This window comes from Salmo salar, chromosome ssa22 (genome assembly GCF_905237065.1).
Source record: "Salmo salar chromosome ssa22, Ssal_v3.1, whole genome shotgun sequence".
Lineage (NCBI taxonomy): Eukaryota > Metazoa > Chordata > Actinopteri > Salmoniformes > Salmonidae > Salmo > Salmo salar.
In genome coordinates, this window is record NC_059463.1 from 9,875,136 (window position 1) to 9,895,497 (window position 20,362).

Sequence of the window (20,362 nt, forward strand, 5' to 3'; positions counted from 1 at the left end):
TGCTGTTTAAAATCCATTTTTATGCGATTTTTCTCGTAAAATAGCGATAATATTCCAACCGGGAGACGTTGTATCCGTTCAAACACTGAAAGAAGTAAAATGGAGTCGTCACATGCACGCGCGCACCAGTGTCATTGTTCTCAGAACGACCACTTTCCAAAACCCCTACTGTTTTTCGCCCAGGGACTGCAGAGTTATCATTCCACGTTCTGGCGCCTTCTGAGAGCCTATGGGAGCCTTAGAAAATGTCACGTTACAGCAGAGATCCTGTATTTTCGATAAAGAGGCTATAGAAGGACAAGAAATGGTCAGACAGGGCACTTCCCATATAGAATCTTCAGGTTTTGGCCTGCCATATGAGTTCTGTTATACTCACAGACACCATTCAAACAGTTTTAGAAACTTTAGGGTGTTTTCTATCCAAATCAAATAATTATATGCATTTTCTAGTTTCTGGGCAGGAGTAATAACCAAATTAAATCGGGTACGTTTTTTATCCGGCCGTGAAAATACTGCCCCCTATCCTAAACAGGTTAATGCAAAAATGAAAGTAGAGTGGTTGGTGGATGGATGGCATAACGCGAATGTCTAGCAACCCAAAGGTTTCGAGTTCGAATCAAATAACGGACAACTTTAGCATCTTAGCTAATTAGAAACTTCTTAGCATGTTAGCTAACCCTAACCTTAACCCTCCCACTAACCCTAATCTTAACCCTTTTCACGAGTGAATTCCAAATATCTCTAACGATTGCCCCAGCGTGACTTTTTTTTAATGTGTGTGATGTCAGAATATACTCACTGTTCCATGTGATTGTTACACAACAGGACAGTTAACCCATGCTGCCCTCAAACCAAAGCACGCTGTCTGCTAATTATCTATAGGCTGTGTTTCAAATTGCCATTTCAAATTATTTTCTAACAGTTTGATTTGAGGTGTGCTCCCCCTCATTAATTCACATAGAAGTAGCCCATTTCACTGTTGACAACAATTTAAGTATGAGGCATCACTGAGCTGGACAAACTTCTCTCTTCGAGGGATCAAGTATCCAGACATTTGCACATCTCACAGTCAGAACAGAATGATGTACATTTCCCTGGCACATTTTCCAGCTGGCGCCCGCATTGCCTTCATTGTTGTTTGCCTTCATTGTCATTGTTGTTTTCCTTACTGATAATAACTGTGTTCCAGTCAAATGAAGTGCATTATTATGTTATCATTATAGTTTCTGTATATTGTGTTGTTTCTACTGTAGCACACCATATGCATGTATGGAGCATAATGTATTTACTATTTTATTCACGTTTTCAAGTACTGGTGACAAATCATGCTTTCCAATTATTACATAGATTAATGAACACATGCATGTTTATAAAATACTTTTTTGAAGGTTGTACTGATTATGATTAGCTAATGCTAAGCTGATTGCCAGTTAAGTGTGGCGCCATGTTTGTTGACATCATACAATGCATTCTGTTCGTTAAGTAAATGCCTGTCAGACCAAAGATGTTATAATAAAATGAGGTGAAGGGATGTTACTCATCTTTCGAGTAAACTTCCGGAAGTTAATGATGGTAGATGACACACCACCTTCAACCTGCATACTGCAAACAGACCTAACTCATCTTGTAACCTCTTATCTTTGGTTAGCACACACAAAAAAATGGCAGCACCATAAACTACCCATTGTCGGATTACTTTAGATTCTTAGAAAGTGTTTTACTCAATTATTTCATTCACTGGTGAGCTCACCCGTGATGTGATGAATTGTAAATAGTAATTGCTATTAGCTAATTCAGATTATGGTTTCTGTCAGCCGAGAGTTAGCTAAATATGACCTTGTGTTAGGTCACTCTTTCCTCAGTTAGTGCTATGACTTATGTAGCCTACATTTTCTGGGGTGAATGAGATTTGTGCTATGCTGTCGCCATTTCTGTGAATATCTGAACATTGCATCCAAAAATGAACTGCTCACATTGAAGACATAATGTTGTAAAGACTGTTTGTGCAAAATGTTTCTGAAGAAAAACAGTGGCCACCTCAACTGTTGCGTCAATCTTAACTGGTCGTTCTAAATAAGTGTTCTAATCATACCGGTTGGAGTGACCACTGTAGAATGATCACAAGTGTGTGTTCGTACGTGTCAAAGGGTTAACCTAACCCCTAAACTTAACCCTAACCATAATCCCTAGCCTCAGCTAACGTTAGCCAGCTAGCTAGCATTTGTAACATATATGTTTTGCAAATTTGTAACATAATGTATGTTTTTCACGAATTAAAATTCGTAACATATCGTACGAAATGGGTGATGGAAATCCCTAAATTTATACATACCATACAAAATGTAATAGCATACTAAATGGCTTGTCATGGATTTATGTACAGAATAATAAGAAATGCTCTGAGACCAGGTTGAGTATAGGCACATCTGGTCCAATGTTTGTTTTGTTATGGACTACTGCCCTCATTGTTAAGATGGGACCTTTGGTGACACGCTGCACTGCAGCAAGGTTTTCACAGGTCTCGCTCTCTCTAATAAAACCATCTCTGTTTAAATGTCTCCAGACATCACTGGGTAGCTGGGGATTCATTTTTTTCAACTGACAAAGAAAAGACAATTTGATTAAGACATTGACCATTGTGTGCTGCTATATTTACAAACAGCTTTCTGTGGGTCCGTAGAGCAGCTACCGCCCCTAGCACACAAAACCAAAAACCCACTCACTCAGAGATTGCCCCATAATCTCTCAAATGTATTTACACAGCAGTCTATAGTATACAGTATTGTACTGGGTCTGTGTTGTGTCAATCCCTTTCAGTCCTTCTGGTGGCCTCGCAACCCCCTCCCCTCCTGTATTCTCCATGTTTACCCTCTGTCCCTCCTGTTAATTAAATTACATCATCTCTTCTGTGCCCCTCCTCCACTCTAGTAAGAGGTCAACAGATGCCCCATACTGCTATCCATTCTGTGGATTGGGCTCTTACAGTAGATATGCGGGACACTATTACTATACTAAACACTTTTACTTCTTGGCATAGATGTAAAGGAAGACAGTATAGGTGAGAAGTAAGATTCACCCGATAGGTGGACATCTTGTTAGTGGGATTTAATTTCTCTTCATATGACAAGGTTTGAAAAGGATTGCCAGTAGATTGTCAACTTGATTCATGATGATGACTGCTTGTCGAGCTTGTTAGCTACGATTTTGAAAGTATGATGTGGACATGATCCGTCCAATCAAAGCTAAGGTAGATATAACGTGATTTGACGTAATTTTATCTGTGGCCTTCTTGGATGGGCACTTCTAATGTAACTCTATGGCAGCACCCAAGGGGCTTGAATTTTATAAAGCTTTCCCCGTAGATTTTGCATTGACTTCATGTACCCATGAGTGACAGAACACTGAGCCAATCACGGCGCGGCGCAACAAGAGAACATTACCAACCCCTATACTCTGTATTTTCCACTGGCTGCCCCACCACCACAGAAAGCACTGAGCTAGGCTGAAACACCTGCATTTTGGAGCTGCCTTACTCAAGAAAGCAAAAAACTAGACCATGTTTGTATGTGTCTTTTTTAACTCAATTATAATTTTTGACATTGTTTGCAAACTGATGCGCCACGTATTAAATGCCAAAATAACATGCAAAACAGGCAAAAAATAGATATACAGGGCATTCGGAAAGTTTTCAGGCCCCTTGACCTTTTTCACATTTTGTTAATTTACAGCTCTTATTCTAAAATTGATTGAATTAGTTTTTTCCCCTCATCAATCCACACACAATACCCTATAATGACAAAACGAACAGGTTTAGACATTTTTGCTAATTTATTAAAATTAAAAAATCTAAAAAGTATTCAGACTCAAAATAAAGCGCCGCTGCATCCTATTTCCATTGATCATCCTTTATGTTTCTACAACTTGATTGGAGTACACTTGTGGTAAATTCAATTGATTGGTCATGATTTGGAAAGGCACACACCTGTCTATGTAAAAGGTCCCACAGTTGACAGTGCATGTCAGAGCAAAAACCAAGCCATGAGGTCGAAGGAATTGTCCGTAGACCTCCGAGACAGGATTGTGTCAAGGCACAGATCTGGGGAAGAGTACCAAAAAATATCTGCAGCATTGAAGGTCCCCAAGATCACAGTGGCCTCCATCATTCTTAAATGGAAGAAGTTTGGAACCACCAACTGAGCAATCAGGGGAGAAGGGCCTTGGTCATTGAGCTGACCAAGAACCCGTTGGTCAATCTGACAGAGCTCCAGAGTTCCTCTGTGGAGATGGGAGAACCTTCCAGAAGGACAACCATGTCTGCAGCACTCCACCAATCAGGCTTTTATGGTAGAGTGGCCAGACGGAAGCCACTCCTCAGTAAAAAGCACATGACAGCCCACTTGGAGTTCACCAAAAGGCACCTAAAGGACTCTCAGACCATGAGAAACAAGATTCTCTGGTCTGATGAAACCAAGATTGGCCTGAATGCCAAGCATCACGTCTGGAGGAAACCTGGCATTATCCCTACGGTGAAGCATGGTGATGGCAGCATCATGTTGTGAGGATGTTATTCAGCAGCAGGGAATGGGAGATTAGTCAGGTGAGGGAAAGATGAACGTAGCAAAGTACAGAGAGATCCTTGATGAAAACCTGCTCCAGAGCGCTCAGGACCTCAGACTGGGGGGGAACGTTCACCTTCCAACAGAACAACGACCCTAAGCACACAGCCAAGACAACGCAGAAGTGACTTCGGGACAAGTCTCTTAATATCCTTGAGTGGCCCAGCCAGAGCCCGTTCTAGAACCCGATCAAACATTTCTGGAGGGACCTGAAAATAGTTGTGCAGCAATGCTCCCCATCCAACCTGACAGAGCTTGAGAGGATCTGCAGAGAAGAATGGGAGAAACTCCCCAAATACAGGTGTGCCAAGCTTGTAGCGTCATGCCCAAGAAGACTCGAGGCTGTAATCGCTGCCAAAGGTGCTTCAACAAAGTACTGATTAAAGGGTCTGAATACTTATGTAAAGGTGATATTTCTGTTTTTGCTTTGTCATTATCGGGTATTGTGTGTACATTGATTAGGGGGAAAACTATAATCAATTTTAGAATAAGGCTGTAACGTAACAAAATGTGGAAAAAGTTGTTTGGACACACCTACCCATTCAAGGGTTTTTCTTTATTTTTACAGTTTTCTACATTGTAGAATAATAGTGAAGACATCAGAACTAATGAAATAACACATATGGAATCATGTAGTAACCAAAAAAGTTTTCAACACACTCTTCAAAGTAGCCACCACCCTTTGCCTTGATAACAGCTTTGCACACTCTTGGCATTCTCTCAACCAGCTTCATGAGGAATGCTTTTCCAACAGTCTTGAAGGAGTTCCCACATATGCTGAGCACTTGTTGGCTGCTTTTCCTTCACTCTGCGGTCAAACTCATCCCAAACCATCTCAATTGGGATGAGGTCGGGTGATTGTGGAGGCCAGGTCATCTGATGCAGCACTCCATCACTCTCCTTGGTCAAATAGCCCTTACACATCCTGGTGGTGTGTTTTGGGTCATTGTCCTGTTGAAAAACAAATGATAGTCCCACTAATCCCAAACCAGATGGGATTTTGTATCGTTGCAGAATGCTGTGGTAGCCATGCTGGTTAAGTGTGCCTTGAATTCTAAATAAACAGACAGTGTCACCAGCAAAGCACCCCCACACCTCATCCTCCATGCTTCACGGTGGGAACCACACATGCAGAGATCATCCATTCACCTACTCCTTGTCTCACGAAGACATGATGGTTGGAACCAAAAATCTCAAATTTGGACTCATCAGACCAAAGGACAGATTTCCACCAGTCTAATGTTCACTGCTCGTGTTTCTTGGCCCAAGCAAGTCTCATCTTCTTATTGGTTTCTTTTAGTAGTGGTTTCTTTGTAGAAATTTGACCATGAAGGCCTGATTCACGTAGTCTCCTCTGAACAGTTGATGTTGAGATGTGCCTGTTTACTTGAAATCTGAAGCATTTATTTGGGCTGCAATCTGAGATGCAGTTAACTGGATCTTGAGAGTCAGTTTCATCATAGCGCTTGATGGTTTTTGCGACTGCAATTAAAGAAACTTTAAAAGTTCTTGAAATTTTCCAGATTGACTGACCTTAATGGCTTAAAGTAATGATGGACTGTCGTTTCTCTTTGCTTATTCGATCTGTTCTTGCCATAATATGGGCTTGGTCTTTTACCAAATCTTCTGTATACCACCCCTACCTTGTCACAACACAACTGATTGTCTCAAACCAATTAAGGAAAGAAATTTCACTAATTAACTTTTAAAAAGGCACACCTGTTATTTGAAACGCATTCCAGGTGACTACCTCATGAATCTGGTTAAGAGAATGCCAAGAGTGTGCAAAGCTGTCAAAGGCAAAGGGTAGCTACTTTGAAGAATCTCAAATATATTTTGATTTGTTTAACACTTTTTTGGTTACTTCCATATGTATTATTTAATAGTTTTGATGTCTTCACTATTATTCTACAATGTAGAAAATAGTGAAAATAAAGAGAAACCCTTGTATGAATAGGTGTGTCCAAACTTTTGACTGGTACTGTGTATATTTTTTTAGCTAAACGGTGAGGCTCAAAACAGAATGGATGAGAAGTATTCCCATCCATTCTCTGACAGAAATGTACTTTAGGCATTCTCCGAGTTTGTAATTCTCATCGAGATAAACTCTTGCAAGAGAGACCTGTTAAAGAGACTGAATCCCTGGCCAGTGTTGCATTTCCTGCCATTTCTCTCATTTCTTACTGTTAGCCTCTCTATTGATACATCTAAAATGCATGTTTTGATATGATTTGATCTTGATTTGACTTCATTTGCTCAACCTTTTCCAGGACGGCACAGGGATCCCACTGCAGTACTGGGGCGTGTTCGACGGTCATGCAGGCTCAGGGTGTGCCATCATGGCATCTAAACTCCTCCATCGCCTCATCAGAGACAGACTGGGGGACATCGCCCACCTGCTGGAGAACCCCTCCGTGACGCCCCCTATCTGCCTGGCCAAGAACGGCAGCCCCTACCAGCTGGAGGTGAAGAAGGGAGCAAATTCCACCCAGGACCCAGAGGACCCTAATGCCATCACTGACCCCTCTATCCGCTTCCACACGGAGAAGACTGTCAGTCTGGAGAGTCTGATCATGGGCATCATAGAAAACGCCTTCAAACAGATGGTAAGACACAGGCAAACGTTAACGGCATATCACCTTAAATTTGTGAAATAGTGTTCTACTCGTCTCAGCGACGCCTGGGCGTCCAAGAGAAAAAATGGTTTCCAGAATCAAATGCACAGATATATTTTTAGGCAGTCTTTATCTGTCAATAATTGTAAACATTTCATGTTAAGTATAACCTCCTCATAGGGCTGCTAAATTCCTTCTATTACCCAGTGAGTGAATAACCTTTTGTTTCCGGTTGATTACAGGATGAACTGATAGAGAAAGAGAAGACGTCCTTTACCATCTCTGGTGGATGTTGTGCCTTGGCTGCCATCCATTTAATGGGGAAGCTCTATGTTGCCAATGCAGGAGACAGCAGGTAGGTCAACTGCAGGTCAAACTCTAATAGCAGCAGATTGATTAATGCCCATAATGACTAATGTATTACAGGCCTACTTGTTGTACATATTCAATTCAGTGTTTTCAATGCAGAGTTGAATGACTGAAAGAGAAGTTAAAGGAAGTGACACAACATGATGCCCATAGCTGTTGATTCAAAGAAAGCTGTTCCCGTTGGTCATGCTCAAATTCTCAAACAGCAGTTCTTATGACCTCTGCTGGCCGCTCTTTGTACGGCAACACCATTCATCATTTACTGTAAACTCCTGGTAGAATATGCCCATAAGCACAGATCTAGGATTGGTATAGTGTTTTCAAATGTTAACCTCAACCATTAGGGGGGAACAAATTGACTTTAGATCAGTGTCTTGGCGCAATAATCATCCTCTATCATGCTGTGCTGACCCTCTTAACCCGACATTGTCTGTCCTGAGTGTCCGTCACATTATGGTGTCTGTCTTTATACAGTACGTTGTCCCTCCCATATAAATAGAATCACTACTCATTCTACTTTGGTTCTTACTCTGTTTCTACAGAGCCATCATCATCCGTAACAATGAGGTCATCCCCATGTCCAACGAGTTCACACCCGAGTCCGAGAGGCAGCGCCTGCAGTATCTGGTGAGGACGGGGTTAATGCATTTATTTATGTTATCCTTTTTTATATTTTTTTATAAGAGATTTCACTCATAAATTAACGTGTCAGATGTTTCCAGACTTTAGAGGTCTGAAAACATCTGACAAACTTTGGTTTGAAAGTGGAATATCCCTTTAACCAAGTGAGTCCCATCACCACGAGATATGAATAGCTTTTTCAAGGGTGCCTTGGCCAAGAGGAAGATGCACGGGGAGGGAGGGTATTGTTATTTAACGTATGATTCAGACTACATCTTTATTCATTGACTGTCTGTTGGTCTAAATTAAGCTGGAGTGGGTGGCTGTGTGGGAGAGTGGTGGAACCCTCAGGGAAGGGGATGAAAAGTACCAAGTTTGTGTTTCACAGTTATATAATGTTCTACTGTCACTTTTCCTACTGCTATGATACTTCCTTTAGGATATGTTTGTTGCTCCATTTACACTAAAAAGATACACTGCATGACCAAAAGTATGTGGACACCTGCTCGTCGAACATCTCATTCCAAAATCATCAGCATTAATATGGAGTTGGTCCCCCCTTTGCTGCTATAACAGCCTCCACTTTTCTGGGAAGGCTGTCCATTAGATGTTGGAACTAGGGATGCACGATATATCGGTAAGCATATTAGATAAAAATGCCAACAATCGGCCCGATGTCTAGTTTAACACCGATGTGTAAAACCAATGTCAAAGCTGACGTGCATACCTATATAACGTAGGTCGATGACGTAATGACGCCACGAAAAATATAGTGCTACACGTGCAACACAGCATTCCTAACCTAGTCCACAATGTCTGCTGTGTGGATCGAGCAGTCAACAAATTGAGCAGTCATTTGAAAGAGTAAGACATTTCAGCGAGACAACTCAAAAGGCGAAATCCATAAAACGGCAAGATAATGGAATTCATTGCCCTTGACAATCAACCGTTCTGTCGTGGATGATGTTGGCTTTTGCCGACTGGTCGAGCACCGGTACACACTACCAAGTAGGCGCAATTTTTCAGATGTTGCCCTACCGGAGTTACACAGTATTGTTGAAACTCACATCCATGAGCTACTTGCTATGGGCGTCACTGCTATTAGCTTCATGACTGACATTTGGACCAGCGATGTCAGCCCCATGAGCATTATGAGTCTGACAGCATAGTGGGTCGACGAGGATTTTGTACCGAGAAAAGCCGTATTGTATGCTCAAGAATGTGCTGGTTCTCATACCGCTGCTGCCATTGCAATGGCATTTGAGAACATGTTTGAAACATGAACATTCCTAGCTCCAATCGAACAACTGACTCGAGAAATAAGCTCAACTGCATCTGCAGCAGACGTGATACCCTGTCATGGCATTGAAACGCCTGCTCAACAAAAATGCCAACACAGACCATCGGGTTAACTTGGAAAAGTACTCTCCTAGAGGCTGTGAACCACCATGCTCAATGCTAGGTACAAGGACCACTACTTCGATGCAGACAAGAAACAGGGTTTACGTGAAATGTTACAGCCACAGCTGGACAAGATGGAAACGGACACAGTGACAGTGCGCACCGAGAAAAAAGGCCACAGACAGACAGAGCTGAAACTTCATGCTTGACATGTATGATGAAATCCTGGTTGAGACTGAACAAATGAACAATGAAACAGTACAGCAAGTAAGTGAAAGAAATAGGTTTTGATTATGGGCTGAAGTGGTGCAGCAGTCTAAGGCACTGCATCTCAGTGCTAGAAGCATTACTACAGACTCACTGGTTCGAATCCAGGCTGTATCACAACTGGCTGTAAATGCCAACAAAATAACGTTTTGGTCAGTGTGTGTGTGTGTGTGTGTGCTTTTTTTTACGATTTAACTGTAATAAAATGCTTAAGGCCGCAAAACATTTAAATAACTGTCAGCGGTATGTCGGTGCATCCCTAGTTGGAACATTGCTGCAGGGACTTGCTTCCATCCAGCCACAAAAGCATTAGTGAGATCGGCACTGATGTTGGGCGATTAGGCCTGGCTCGCAGTCGGCATTCCAATTCATCCCAAACGTGTTCGATGTGGTTGAGGTCAGGGCTCTTTGCAGGCCAGTCAAGCTCTTCCACACTGATCTCGACAAACCATTTCTGTATGGACCTCGCTTTGTGCATGGGGGAATTGTCATGCTGAAACAGGAAAGGGCCTTCCCCAAACTGTTGCCACAAAGTTGGAAGCACAGAATCATCTAGAATGTCATTGTATGCTGTAGCATTAAGATTTCCCTTCACTGGAATTAAGGGGCCTAGCCAGAACCATGAAAAACAGCTCCAAACCATTATATCTCCTCCACCAAATTTTACAGTTGGCACTACGCATTCAGGCAGATAGCGTTCTCCTGGCATCCGCCAAACCCAGCTTTGTCCATCCAGATGGTGAAGCGCGATTCATCACGCCAGAGAACGCATTTCCACTGCTCCAGAGTCCAATGGCAGCGAGCTTTACAACCAGAGGACAGACGATTTTTATGCACTTCAGCACTTGTCGGTCCCGTTCTGTGACATAGTGTGGCCTACAACTTTGTGGTTGAGCCATTGCTGCTCCTAGACGTTTTCACTTCACAATAACAGCACTTACAGTTGACCAGGGCAGCTCTAGCTGGGCAGAAATGTAACAAACTGACTTGTTGGAAAGGTGGCATCCTATGACAGTGCCACGTTGAAAGTCACTGAGCTCTTCAGTAAGACCATTCTACTGCCAATGTTTGTCTATGGAGATTGTATGCATGCTCGATTTTATACCCGTCAGCAACGGGTGAGGCTGAAATAGACAAATCCACTAATTTGAAGTGATATCCACATACACTATATATACAAAAGTATGATTCGTAAGAGCCATTTCGTCACAAGTCAATTTGACATGACAGTTTGTCATGCATAGTTTTGTCAATGTTAGCTCTGCTCTGTGTCCCTGCAGGGCTTACTGAGACCGGAGCTGCTTGGGAATGAGTTCACACACTTGGAGTTCCCTCGCAGAATCCAGCACAAGGAGCTGGGCAAGAAGATGCTCTTCAGGGACCACACAATGAACGGCTGGTAAATTACAGCTATTTTCTAACATACGGAGTTCAATTTGTTACTTTTCGGTCCATTGTATTTTTAATGGTAAGGGCCAGGAGTTTTTACAGACCACAAAACCTGACCAGGAAAACTCGTTGCCCTATAAAAGCCTCTGACAGTGTACAGGATCAAGAGGTAAAAAAAAGTAGGCTATATACTTCGTGAAGAATATAATCACTAATCCCTAACCTGTGATCCTGTTGGTTTGTTGCAGGGCTTACAAGACCATCATAGAAGACGACCTCAAGTTCCCGCTTATATATGGCGAGGGTAAAAAGGTGAAGGACTTTGTCATGTTTATGGACTGGGTACTGGTGGACATCATAACAGAACAGCACAGTATATGCATGGTGCTGTAAGGTCTGCCATAGACAGGGCCACAGTAGTTTGTTAAGAACCACATTACCACCTGACCAGGTAAAACCCTGCCCAAGTCATGGGACATTTGATATGCACAATACAGTATACCTTGGTCTTCAAACAAAATGTATGTTTACTGTTTTCCACCTGCCCTAATCATATGTTACCCCTGACAGGAAGAAACCTTCATGTATGCTTAGCTGTTAGTTCACCAGCAGGACAGATATAGCAAGATAATAACTTTTAGTTATTCATTCCGCTGTATGTGTGGTAGGACTTCTAATGCAAGTTCATGGTTGTTGCTGAACTCTCCCAGTCTTTAGCTGTGTGGTAAAAGAGACACACTGAGAATGTTATTTCCCCACGCAGAAAAGTGCTCCTGAGTCACTAATCCCTCATAAGTGGATTTTCCTAGAATCAAGGAACACCCACAGGCACTAACCCAGATCACTCACTATGTGTGTGTTTATGTTGTGCGTAGGCCCGTGTCATGGCCACCATTGGGGTAACACGTGGCCTAGGGGATCATGACCTGAAGGTGTACAACTCCAACATCTACATCAAACCCTTTCTCTCCTGCTGCCCAGAGGTGAGTGAGAGATGTCATGCTGTCTGTGTCTAGTAGAGGTTGACCGATTAATCGGAATGGCCGATTAATTAGGGCCGATTTCAAGTTTTCATAACAATCGGAAATCTGTATTTTTGGACGCCGATTTGGCCGTTTTTTTTTTTTTTTTACACCTTTATTTAACTAGGCAAGTCAGTTAAGAACACATTCTTAATTTCAATGACGGCCTAGGAACGGTGGGTTAACTGCCTTGTTCAGGGACAGAACGACAGATTTTTACATTGTCAGCTTGGGGATTCAATCTTGCAACCTTACGGTTAACTAGTCCAACGCTCTAACCACCTGCTTTACATTGCACTCCACGAGGAGCCTGCCTGTTACGCGAATGCAGTAAGAAGCCAAGGTAAGTTGCTAGCTAGCATTAAACTTATCTTATAAAAAACAATCAATCAATCATAATCACTAGTTAACTACACATGGTTGATGATATTACTAGTTTATCTAGCCTGTCCTGCGTTGCATATAATCGCTTAGGTACACGTTGCTCCAACCATAAACATCAATGCCTTTCTTAAAATCAATACACAAGTATATATTTTTAAACCTGCATATTTACTTAATATTGCCTGCTAACATGAATTTCTTTTCACTAGGGAAAATGTGTCACTTCTCTTGCAACAGAGTCAGTGTATATGCAGCTGTTTGGGCCGCCAAGCTCGTTGCGAACTGTGAAGACTATTTCTTCCTAACAAAGACAGCCGACTTCGCCAAACGGGGGATGATTTAACAAAAGCGCATTTGCGAAAAAAGCACAATCGTTGCACAACTGTACCTAACCATAAACATCAATGCCTTTCTTAAAATCAATACACAGAAGTATATATTTTTAAACCTGCATATTTAGCTAAAAGAAATCCAGGTTAGCAGGCAATATTAACCAGGTGAAATTGTGTCACTTCTCTTGCGTTCATTGCACGCAGAGTCAGGGTATATGCAACAGTTTGGGCCGCCTGGCTCGTTGCGAACTAATTTGCCAGAATGTTACGTAATTATGACATAACATTGAAGGTTGTGCAATGTAACAGGAATATTTAGACTTAGGGATGCCACCCGTTAGATAAAATACAGAACGGTTCCGTATTTCACTGAAAGGAAAACCGTTTTGTTTTCGAGATGATAGTTTCCGGATTCGACCATATTAATGACCTAAAGCTCATATTTCTGTGTGTTTATTATATTATAATTAAGTCTATGATTTGATAGAGCAGTCTGACTGAGCTGTGGTAGGCAGCAGCAGGCTCGTAAGCATTCATGCAAACAGCACTTTTGTGCGTTTTGCCAGCAGCTCTTCGCTGTGCTTGAAGCATTGCGCTGTTTATGACTTCAAGCCTATCAACTCCCAAGATTAGGCTGGTATAACCGATGTGAAATGGCTAGCTAGTTAGCGGGGTGCGCGCAGTAGCGTTTCAAACGTCACTCGCTCTGAGACTTGGAGTAGTTGTTTCCCTTGCTCTGCATGGGTAACGCTGCTTCGAGGGTGGCTGTTGTCGATGTGTTCCTGGTTCAAGCCCAGGTAGGATCGAGGAGAGGGACGGAAGCTATACTGTTACACTGGCAATACTAAAGTGCCTATAAGAACATCCAATAGTCAAAGGTATATGAAATACAAATCGTATAGAGAAATAGTCCTATAATTCCTATAATAACTACAACCTAAAACTTCTTACCTGGGAATATTGAAGACTCATGTTAAAAGGAACTACCAGCTTTCATATGTTCTCATGTTCTGAGCAAGGAACTTAAACATTAGCTTTCTTACATGGCACATATTGCACTTTTACTCCCTTCTCCAACACTTTGTTTTTGCATTATTTAAACCAAATTGAACATGTTTCATTATTTATTTGAGGCTAAATTAATTTTATTGATGTATTATATTAAGTTAAAATAAGTGTTCATTCAGTATTGTTGTAATTGTCATTATTACAAAAAAATATATTATTTAAAAAAAATATATATATATATATATAAAGAAAAAAAAAAACGGCCGATTAATCGGTATCGGCTTTTTTTTGGGGGGTCCTCCAATAATCGGTATCGGCGTTGAAAAATCATAATCGGTCGACCTCTAGTGTCTAGAGCCATGTATCATACACCATATGGAAGATTATGGCTCGTCTAGAAGCATCCCAGTGTGTTCCAAAGCTTGGAGGACATCTAATGACACGTTTACTTTATTTTGGCTCATCAGTGAACATATTGTCCAATATTTTATTGAATATCCTGAATATCCCTCATCTGTTGTTCCTCCCTCATTTGTCGCTCTTCCCTCTGTCCCTCCGTCGCTCCCCCCTCCCTCCCACGTCGCTCCCCCCTCCCTCGCGCCTCCGTCCGTTGCCTCTCCGTCCGTCGCTCCTCCCTCCCTCCCTCCCTCCGTCCGTCGATCCTCCCTCCATTGCTCCTCCCTCCCTCCGTCCGTCGCGCCTCCCTCCGTCCGTCACGCGTCCCTCCGTCGCTCCTCCATCCCTCCCGTCTCTCCTCCCTCCCTCCCGTCCCTCCGTCGCTCCCTCCCGTCTCTCCGCCGCTCCCTCCCGTCCCTGCGTCGCTCCGTTGTCGCTCCTCCCTTGCTCCTCCCTTGCTCCGTCGCTCCTTCCTCTGTCGCTCCCTCCCTCCTCCGTTATCTGTGGCTCCTCCCACCCTCCCTCCGTTAACTGTGGCTCCTCCCTCCCTCTAACTGTGGCTCCTCCCTCCCTCCGTTAACTGTGGCTCCTCCCTCCCTCCGTTAACTGTGGCTCCTCCCTCCCTCCCTCCGTTAACTGTGGCTCCTACAGGTGATAGTGTACGACATGTCTGAGTACAAGCATGGCCCGAATGACGTACTGGTGATGGGTACAGATGGGCTGTGGGACGTGACCACAGACAGGGAGGTAGCAGACGCAGTTTCAGGCTTCCTGTCCTGCTGCGATCCCACTGATCCTGTGAGGTATGTACTGTAATCTCTAGTCTAATCTACACAGTACAGTATCTGGTCGTGCTGCTTTCTGTCTATAATCTAAAAACAGTATACAGCCATGTTGCTTGGGCAGCTTGCATGCATGTCTGCATGTATCAAATATACTGCTCAAAAAAATAAAGGGAACACTTAAACACAATCCTAGATCTGAATGAAAGAAATAATCTTATCAAATACTTTTTTCTTTACATAGTTGAATGTGCTGACAACAAAATCACACAAAAATAATCAATGGAAATCCAATTTATCAACCCATGGAGGTCTGGACTTGGAGTCACACTCAAAATTAAAGTGGAAAACCACACTACAGGCTGATCCAACTTGGATGTAATGTCCTTAAAACAAGTCAAAATGAGGCTCAGTAGTGTGTGTGGCCTCCACGTGCCTGTATGACCTCCCTACAACGCCTGGGCATGCTCCTGATGAGGTGGCGGATGGTCTCCTGAGGGATCTCCTCCCAGACCTGGACTAAAGCATCCGCCAACTCCTGGACAGTCTGTGGTGCAACGTGGCGTTGGTGGATGGAGCGAGACATGATGTCCCAGATGTGCTCAATTGGATTCAGGTCTGGGGAACGGGCGGGCCAGTCCATAGCATCAATGCCTTCCTCTTGCAGGAACTGCAGACACACTCCAGCCACATGAGGTCTAGCATTGTCTTGCATTAGGAGGAACCCAGGGCCAACCGCACCAGCATATGGTCTCACAAGGGGTCTGAGGATCTCATCTCGGTACCTAATGGCAGTCAGGCTACCTCTGGCGCGCACATGGAGGGCTGTGCGGCCCCCCAAAGAAACGCCATCCCACACCATGACTGACTCACCGACAAACCGGTCATGCTGGAGGATGTTGCAGGCAGCAGAACGTTCTCCACGGCGTCTCCAGACTCTGTAAAGTCTGTCACGTGCTCAGTGTGAACCTGCTTTCATCTGTGAAGAGCACAGGGCGCCAGTGGCGAATTTGCCAATCTTGGTGTTCTCTGGCAAATGCCAAACGTCCTGCACGGTGTTGGGCTGTAAGCACAACCCCCACCTGTGGACGTCGGGCCCTCATACCACCCTCATGGAGTCTGTTTCTGACCGTTTGAGCAGACACATGCACATTTGTGGCCTGCTGGAGGTCATTTTGCAGGGCTCTGGCAGTGCTTCTCCTGCTCCTCCTTGCACAAAGGCGGAGGTAGCGGTCCTGCTGCTGGGTTGTTGCCCTCCTACGGCCTCCTCCACGTCTCCTGATATACTGGCCTGTCTCCTGGTAGCGCCTCCATGCTCTGGACACTACGCTGACAGACACAGCAAACCTTCTTGCCACAGCTCGCATTGATGTGCCATCCTGGATGAGCTGCACTACCTGAGCCACTTGTGTGGGTTGTAGACTACGTCTCACGCTACCACTAGAGTGAAAGCACCGCCAGCATTCAAAGTGACCAAAACATCAGCCAGGAAGCATAGGAACTGAGAAGTGGTCTGTGGTCCCCACCTGCAGAACCACTCCTTTATTGGGGGTGTCTTGCTAATTGCCTATAATTTCCACCTGTTGTCTATTCCATTTGCACAACAGTATGTGAAATTTATTGTCAATCAGTGTTGCTTCCTAAGTGGACAGTTTGATTTCACAAGTGTGATTGACTTGGAGTTACATTGTGTTGTTTAAGTGTTCCCTTTATTTTTTTGAGCAGTGTATAATCTATTAATTAGATTTATGATGAACAAGAGTTTGCAAGCCGGCAAGATACACTCCATTTGTAAGAATCAACCGCTTATCAAAACATGTGGAAGATAAATATTACTATCCTTGCAATGTACTTCCCTTTTGAGAGCCATTGAACTACACACTGATTCAGGGATGTCTGAAGAACCACAGGGATGAACACAACAGAGCCAAAGAATGTCAGGGGAATGGGGCATTCAACTAATATAGGCATGTAAAACCTGAACATGAGGACTGAGTAATATCTGGACTGGGCCAACATGTCAATGGAGGGTCCAGATTCAGAAACCAACCAAATGCAGAGACAGAATAACTAGCTACACATTGTAACAGTGATATGTTAATGCTTCCTTGCGCATTACACAACAGCTTGTGCAATGCACTGGTAGCAATTTTCCAACTAGCCTTTACTTGATCATTTCTTTGTTCTCGATTTGAAAAAAAAAAAAACATCTTAAACGTTTGTGTCCAGTTGCAGGTGGTACTCCATAAAACATTGATTATTCAGAAAGATATTAAATCCACTTCTTTCACAGCGTGAGGAGTGTTTTCAACATTTTAGGTTCCAGACAGCTTGCATTTCCCAACATCTTTGCAGGAACTAGCAGTTTCTATGCAACACGGCCACGTGTAGAAGTAATGACAGCGCGTCACACAATGCGACCAAAACAAAGATTTCTCGCTCTATACAAATAAAGAATGTAATATTTTTCTGAATATTCTCTGGTTTTTGGAGTTCCACCTGCAACTGGGAACAGAAGTTTGTAAGAGAAGTGTCTTCCGAATCGAGAACGAAGAAAGTATCGGCAAATAATGGTTAGTTGAAAGATTACTGCCGGTGCTTTGCACTAGCTACAGTGTAACGGTGAATGGAAGTATCACCGGTAACTAATATAATAACATGGTAAGCAGAACTATAATGCTTCAGTAAACAGCTTGACATAACTATGGCAACGCCATTAGTTTGGTAATTGAGCATGCATATGTTAGCATTAGTGTGTCCGCGCTACAAGCAATACCAAACAATCTAATAATAAAGCATTGTGGTAACGCGAGACAATACCAGGACATGCACGAAGTTCAACACAAGCAAAAACACAGTACCATAAATATGTTAAGATAGTCAACATTGTACAAACAATATAGTTGAATGAACGCACGACTCAAACAACTTGACTTGTCTACTCCCACCAATGACCGTTCCCCCCTCTTTTTTTGTAAACTCACCTGACTCCCAAGGCGAGCATGCTTGGAGGTGATTGACCAACATACCGGAAGCAGAGAATGGCTCGTTTGCCTTGTCAGTATATAGGAGCTGGGCCTTCTCATGGAAGGATGTGATTCTTATTAGGGGGATACATTGTGAGAGGGCTTATACTATTAGAGTTGCTACCAATAAAAACAGGGTAGATATTGAATATTCAGCTAGCCATGAAAAAAACCCACTGAATATTGGTTAGAAAATGAGGAGTAATTAAAGGATATATCCACTAGAGGTCAGTATGTAGCCTGTACAAATTGGTATGGTCATTTTTAAATGGCAATATCATTTTGACGAACACCTTCATATACACATATTTGAGATTAATTACATTTCAAATTCAATTCATGAACATAAAAAATACTCATTTGAAATAAATAGCACTTTTCAATGTTTTGACCTGCAACCCTGTTTACATCCAGATACACACTGGCCGCCCAGGACCTGTTGATGCGGTCGCGAGGGGTCCTGAAGGAGAGGGGCTGGCGGTTACCTAATGAGAGGCTGGGTTCAGGAGACGACATCACTTGTTATGTAATCCCCTTGGCGGGACCGGCAGGGCCCGAAACAGAGACATGACAGGCCTTGTCCCACCACCCTACCAGGAGAGGACTTACTCCCTAGGACCGACCAAGGTCAATCCTTCCCCCTTACCCCCTCTACCCTGGGGGAAGGGTGAAGAAAACACCTCCCTTTATAGGGAAGCCTCAGGTTGGAGAGCTGGCTGCTGACACCTGTCAACCGGCCAATCTTCCTGGCTTCTGCAACAACCCACTGGGCTCTGATTATAGTTTTGTTTGGTACTCGTGTAACAGGTGTTCAATGACATTACCTGACCGACCGAAAACATGTCCATTTCTGAAACCTGCTCTTTTTGATCGCTACTTAACGAGAACCCTCCCCCTGTAGTTTCATGTTTTAATCTCTCTAATTAATTGGCTGATAATTGCAGCAGGATTGGTTTGGCCATATTCTGATAGAAGTGCTTGGTTAGTCTTTCTAAATAGCTCCTTATTACCTTATGACCCCCACATGTGATTCTGAAACACGGATGGGAATGTTGCATGAGGAAGATACAAAGAATGAAGAGGAAACAGTCTGTTACCAGTCCTGTGCCAGTATTGCAGAAACTCCAATGTCAAAGCAGCAGTGAATGATGATGGAGGATGTGAAACCTGAAGCACTTTAAGACAGTCAGTCTGATTAGTGGTTATGAATTCAATGGCACTTGCAATGATTTTTCTTGAATTATGTCTGTTTAGAGATATATTTTTGTTTAACTTGTTAGTTTTGTCACCATGACAAAAAAAAGACAAAGCAGGGCTGAGATGTGCATGACCTTTGTTGTAATATCATCATAAAATATATTCGATCCAAACTCAAATATCAAAGGCTCTTTTGGCATGTAGGTGCAATGTCATTTTGAATCGGAATGAAGCTATGGTTTCCTTCCTCTCAAAGTGTTCCAATAGATTGTATAGTTTTTTTTTTGTATTGTCTCCCAGATTTAAAAGATCCACAATAGTGTGCTGTACTGTTTTCTACTTTTTATTCTGGATTGAGAACTTGTAGTAGATAATCTGTTTGTCAGGATGTGATCGATTTCACTTGACTGCCTTACTACACTCGAGGAGCATTGTGGGCCAGGGACTGTATGTTTATATGTTAACTTATTAATATCAAAGTCTTCATTTCATTTAAGTTAGGAGAAGTTGCCAAGACAAATGTATGCCCTCAAATGTCTTGCTTCTCTCTTTGATTGTTCTGGGGTTTTTTTGGGTTTTTTTTACATGTTATGTGTAGCCATTATCCCTAGTATGTTATCCCTAGCTTTTGAGAACGTTGGCTAATAGCTGTATCATAAATATTGCTTTATTTATAATAAAGAGGTAGGGGATCAAGTGTATCCTTACCAAAATAAGATGTACATCTCTATACTAATTTCCCCATATCCTTTGAACCTATATAATAACTCCTCTAAAATTAATCTTTGAACAAACTACCATTTGTTCTGAACCAGATGTTGAAATAATAACTTGGTAAATGATGGCATTATACCTAATGCAGTTAGGTAATGACCATGCAGTCCAGGAATAAACCCTTTTAATCTTTCAGAAATGTGTGCAATCCCTTACAATTATA

At 42.8% G+C, this 20,362-nt stretch overlaps 1 protein-coding gene across 2 annotated transcripts in view; it reads left to right on the plus strand.

Moving 5' to 3' along the window:
* ppm1j (protein phosphatase, Mg2+/Mn2+ dependent, 1J) overlaps nt 1-20,143 on the plus strand; it is a 55,577-nt gene extending 35,434 nt beyond the window's left edge. The window contains exons 3-10 of one of the 2 annotated variants that reach the window (XM_014166107.2): nt 6,887-7,222; nt 7,474-7,586; nt 8,143-8,227; nt 11,170-11,288; nt 11,527-11,590; nt 12,154-12,261; nt 15,072-15,223; nt 18,643-20,143. In XM_014166107.2, coding sequence (XP_014021582.2) covers nt 6,887-7,222; nt 7,474-7,586; nt 8,143-8,227; nt 11,170-11,288; nt 11,527-11,590; nt 12,154-12,261; nt 15,072-15,223; nt 18,643-18,799 — 1,134 coding nt within the window. In that variant the 3' untranslated portion in view covers nt 18,800-20,143. The remainder of the gene's footprint in view (nt 1-6,886; nt 7,223-7,473; nt 7,587-8,142; nt 8,228-11,169; nt 11,289-11,526; nt 11,591-12,153; nt 12,262-15,071; nt 15,224-18,642) is intronic. The other variant, XM_045705186.1, reaches the window with a different exon arrangement.
* Nucleotides 20,144-20,362: the final 219 nt, after the last annotated feature.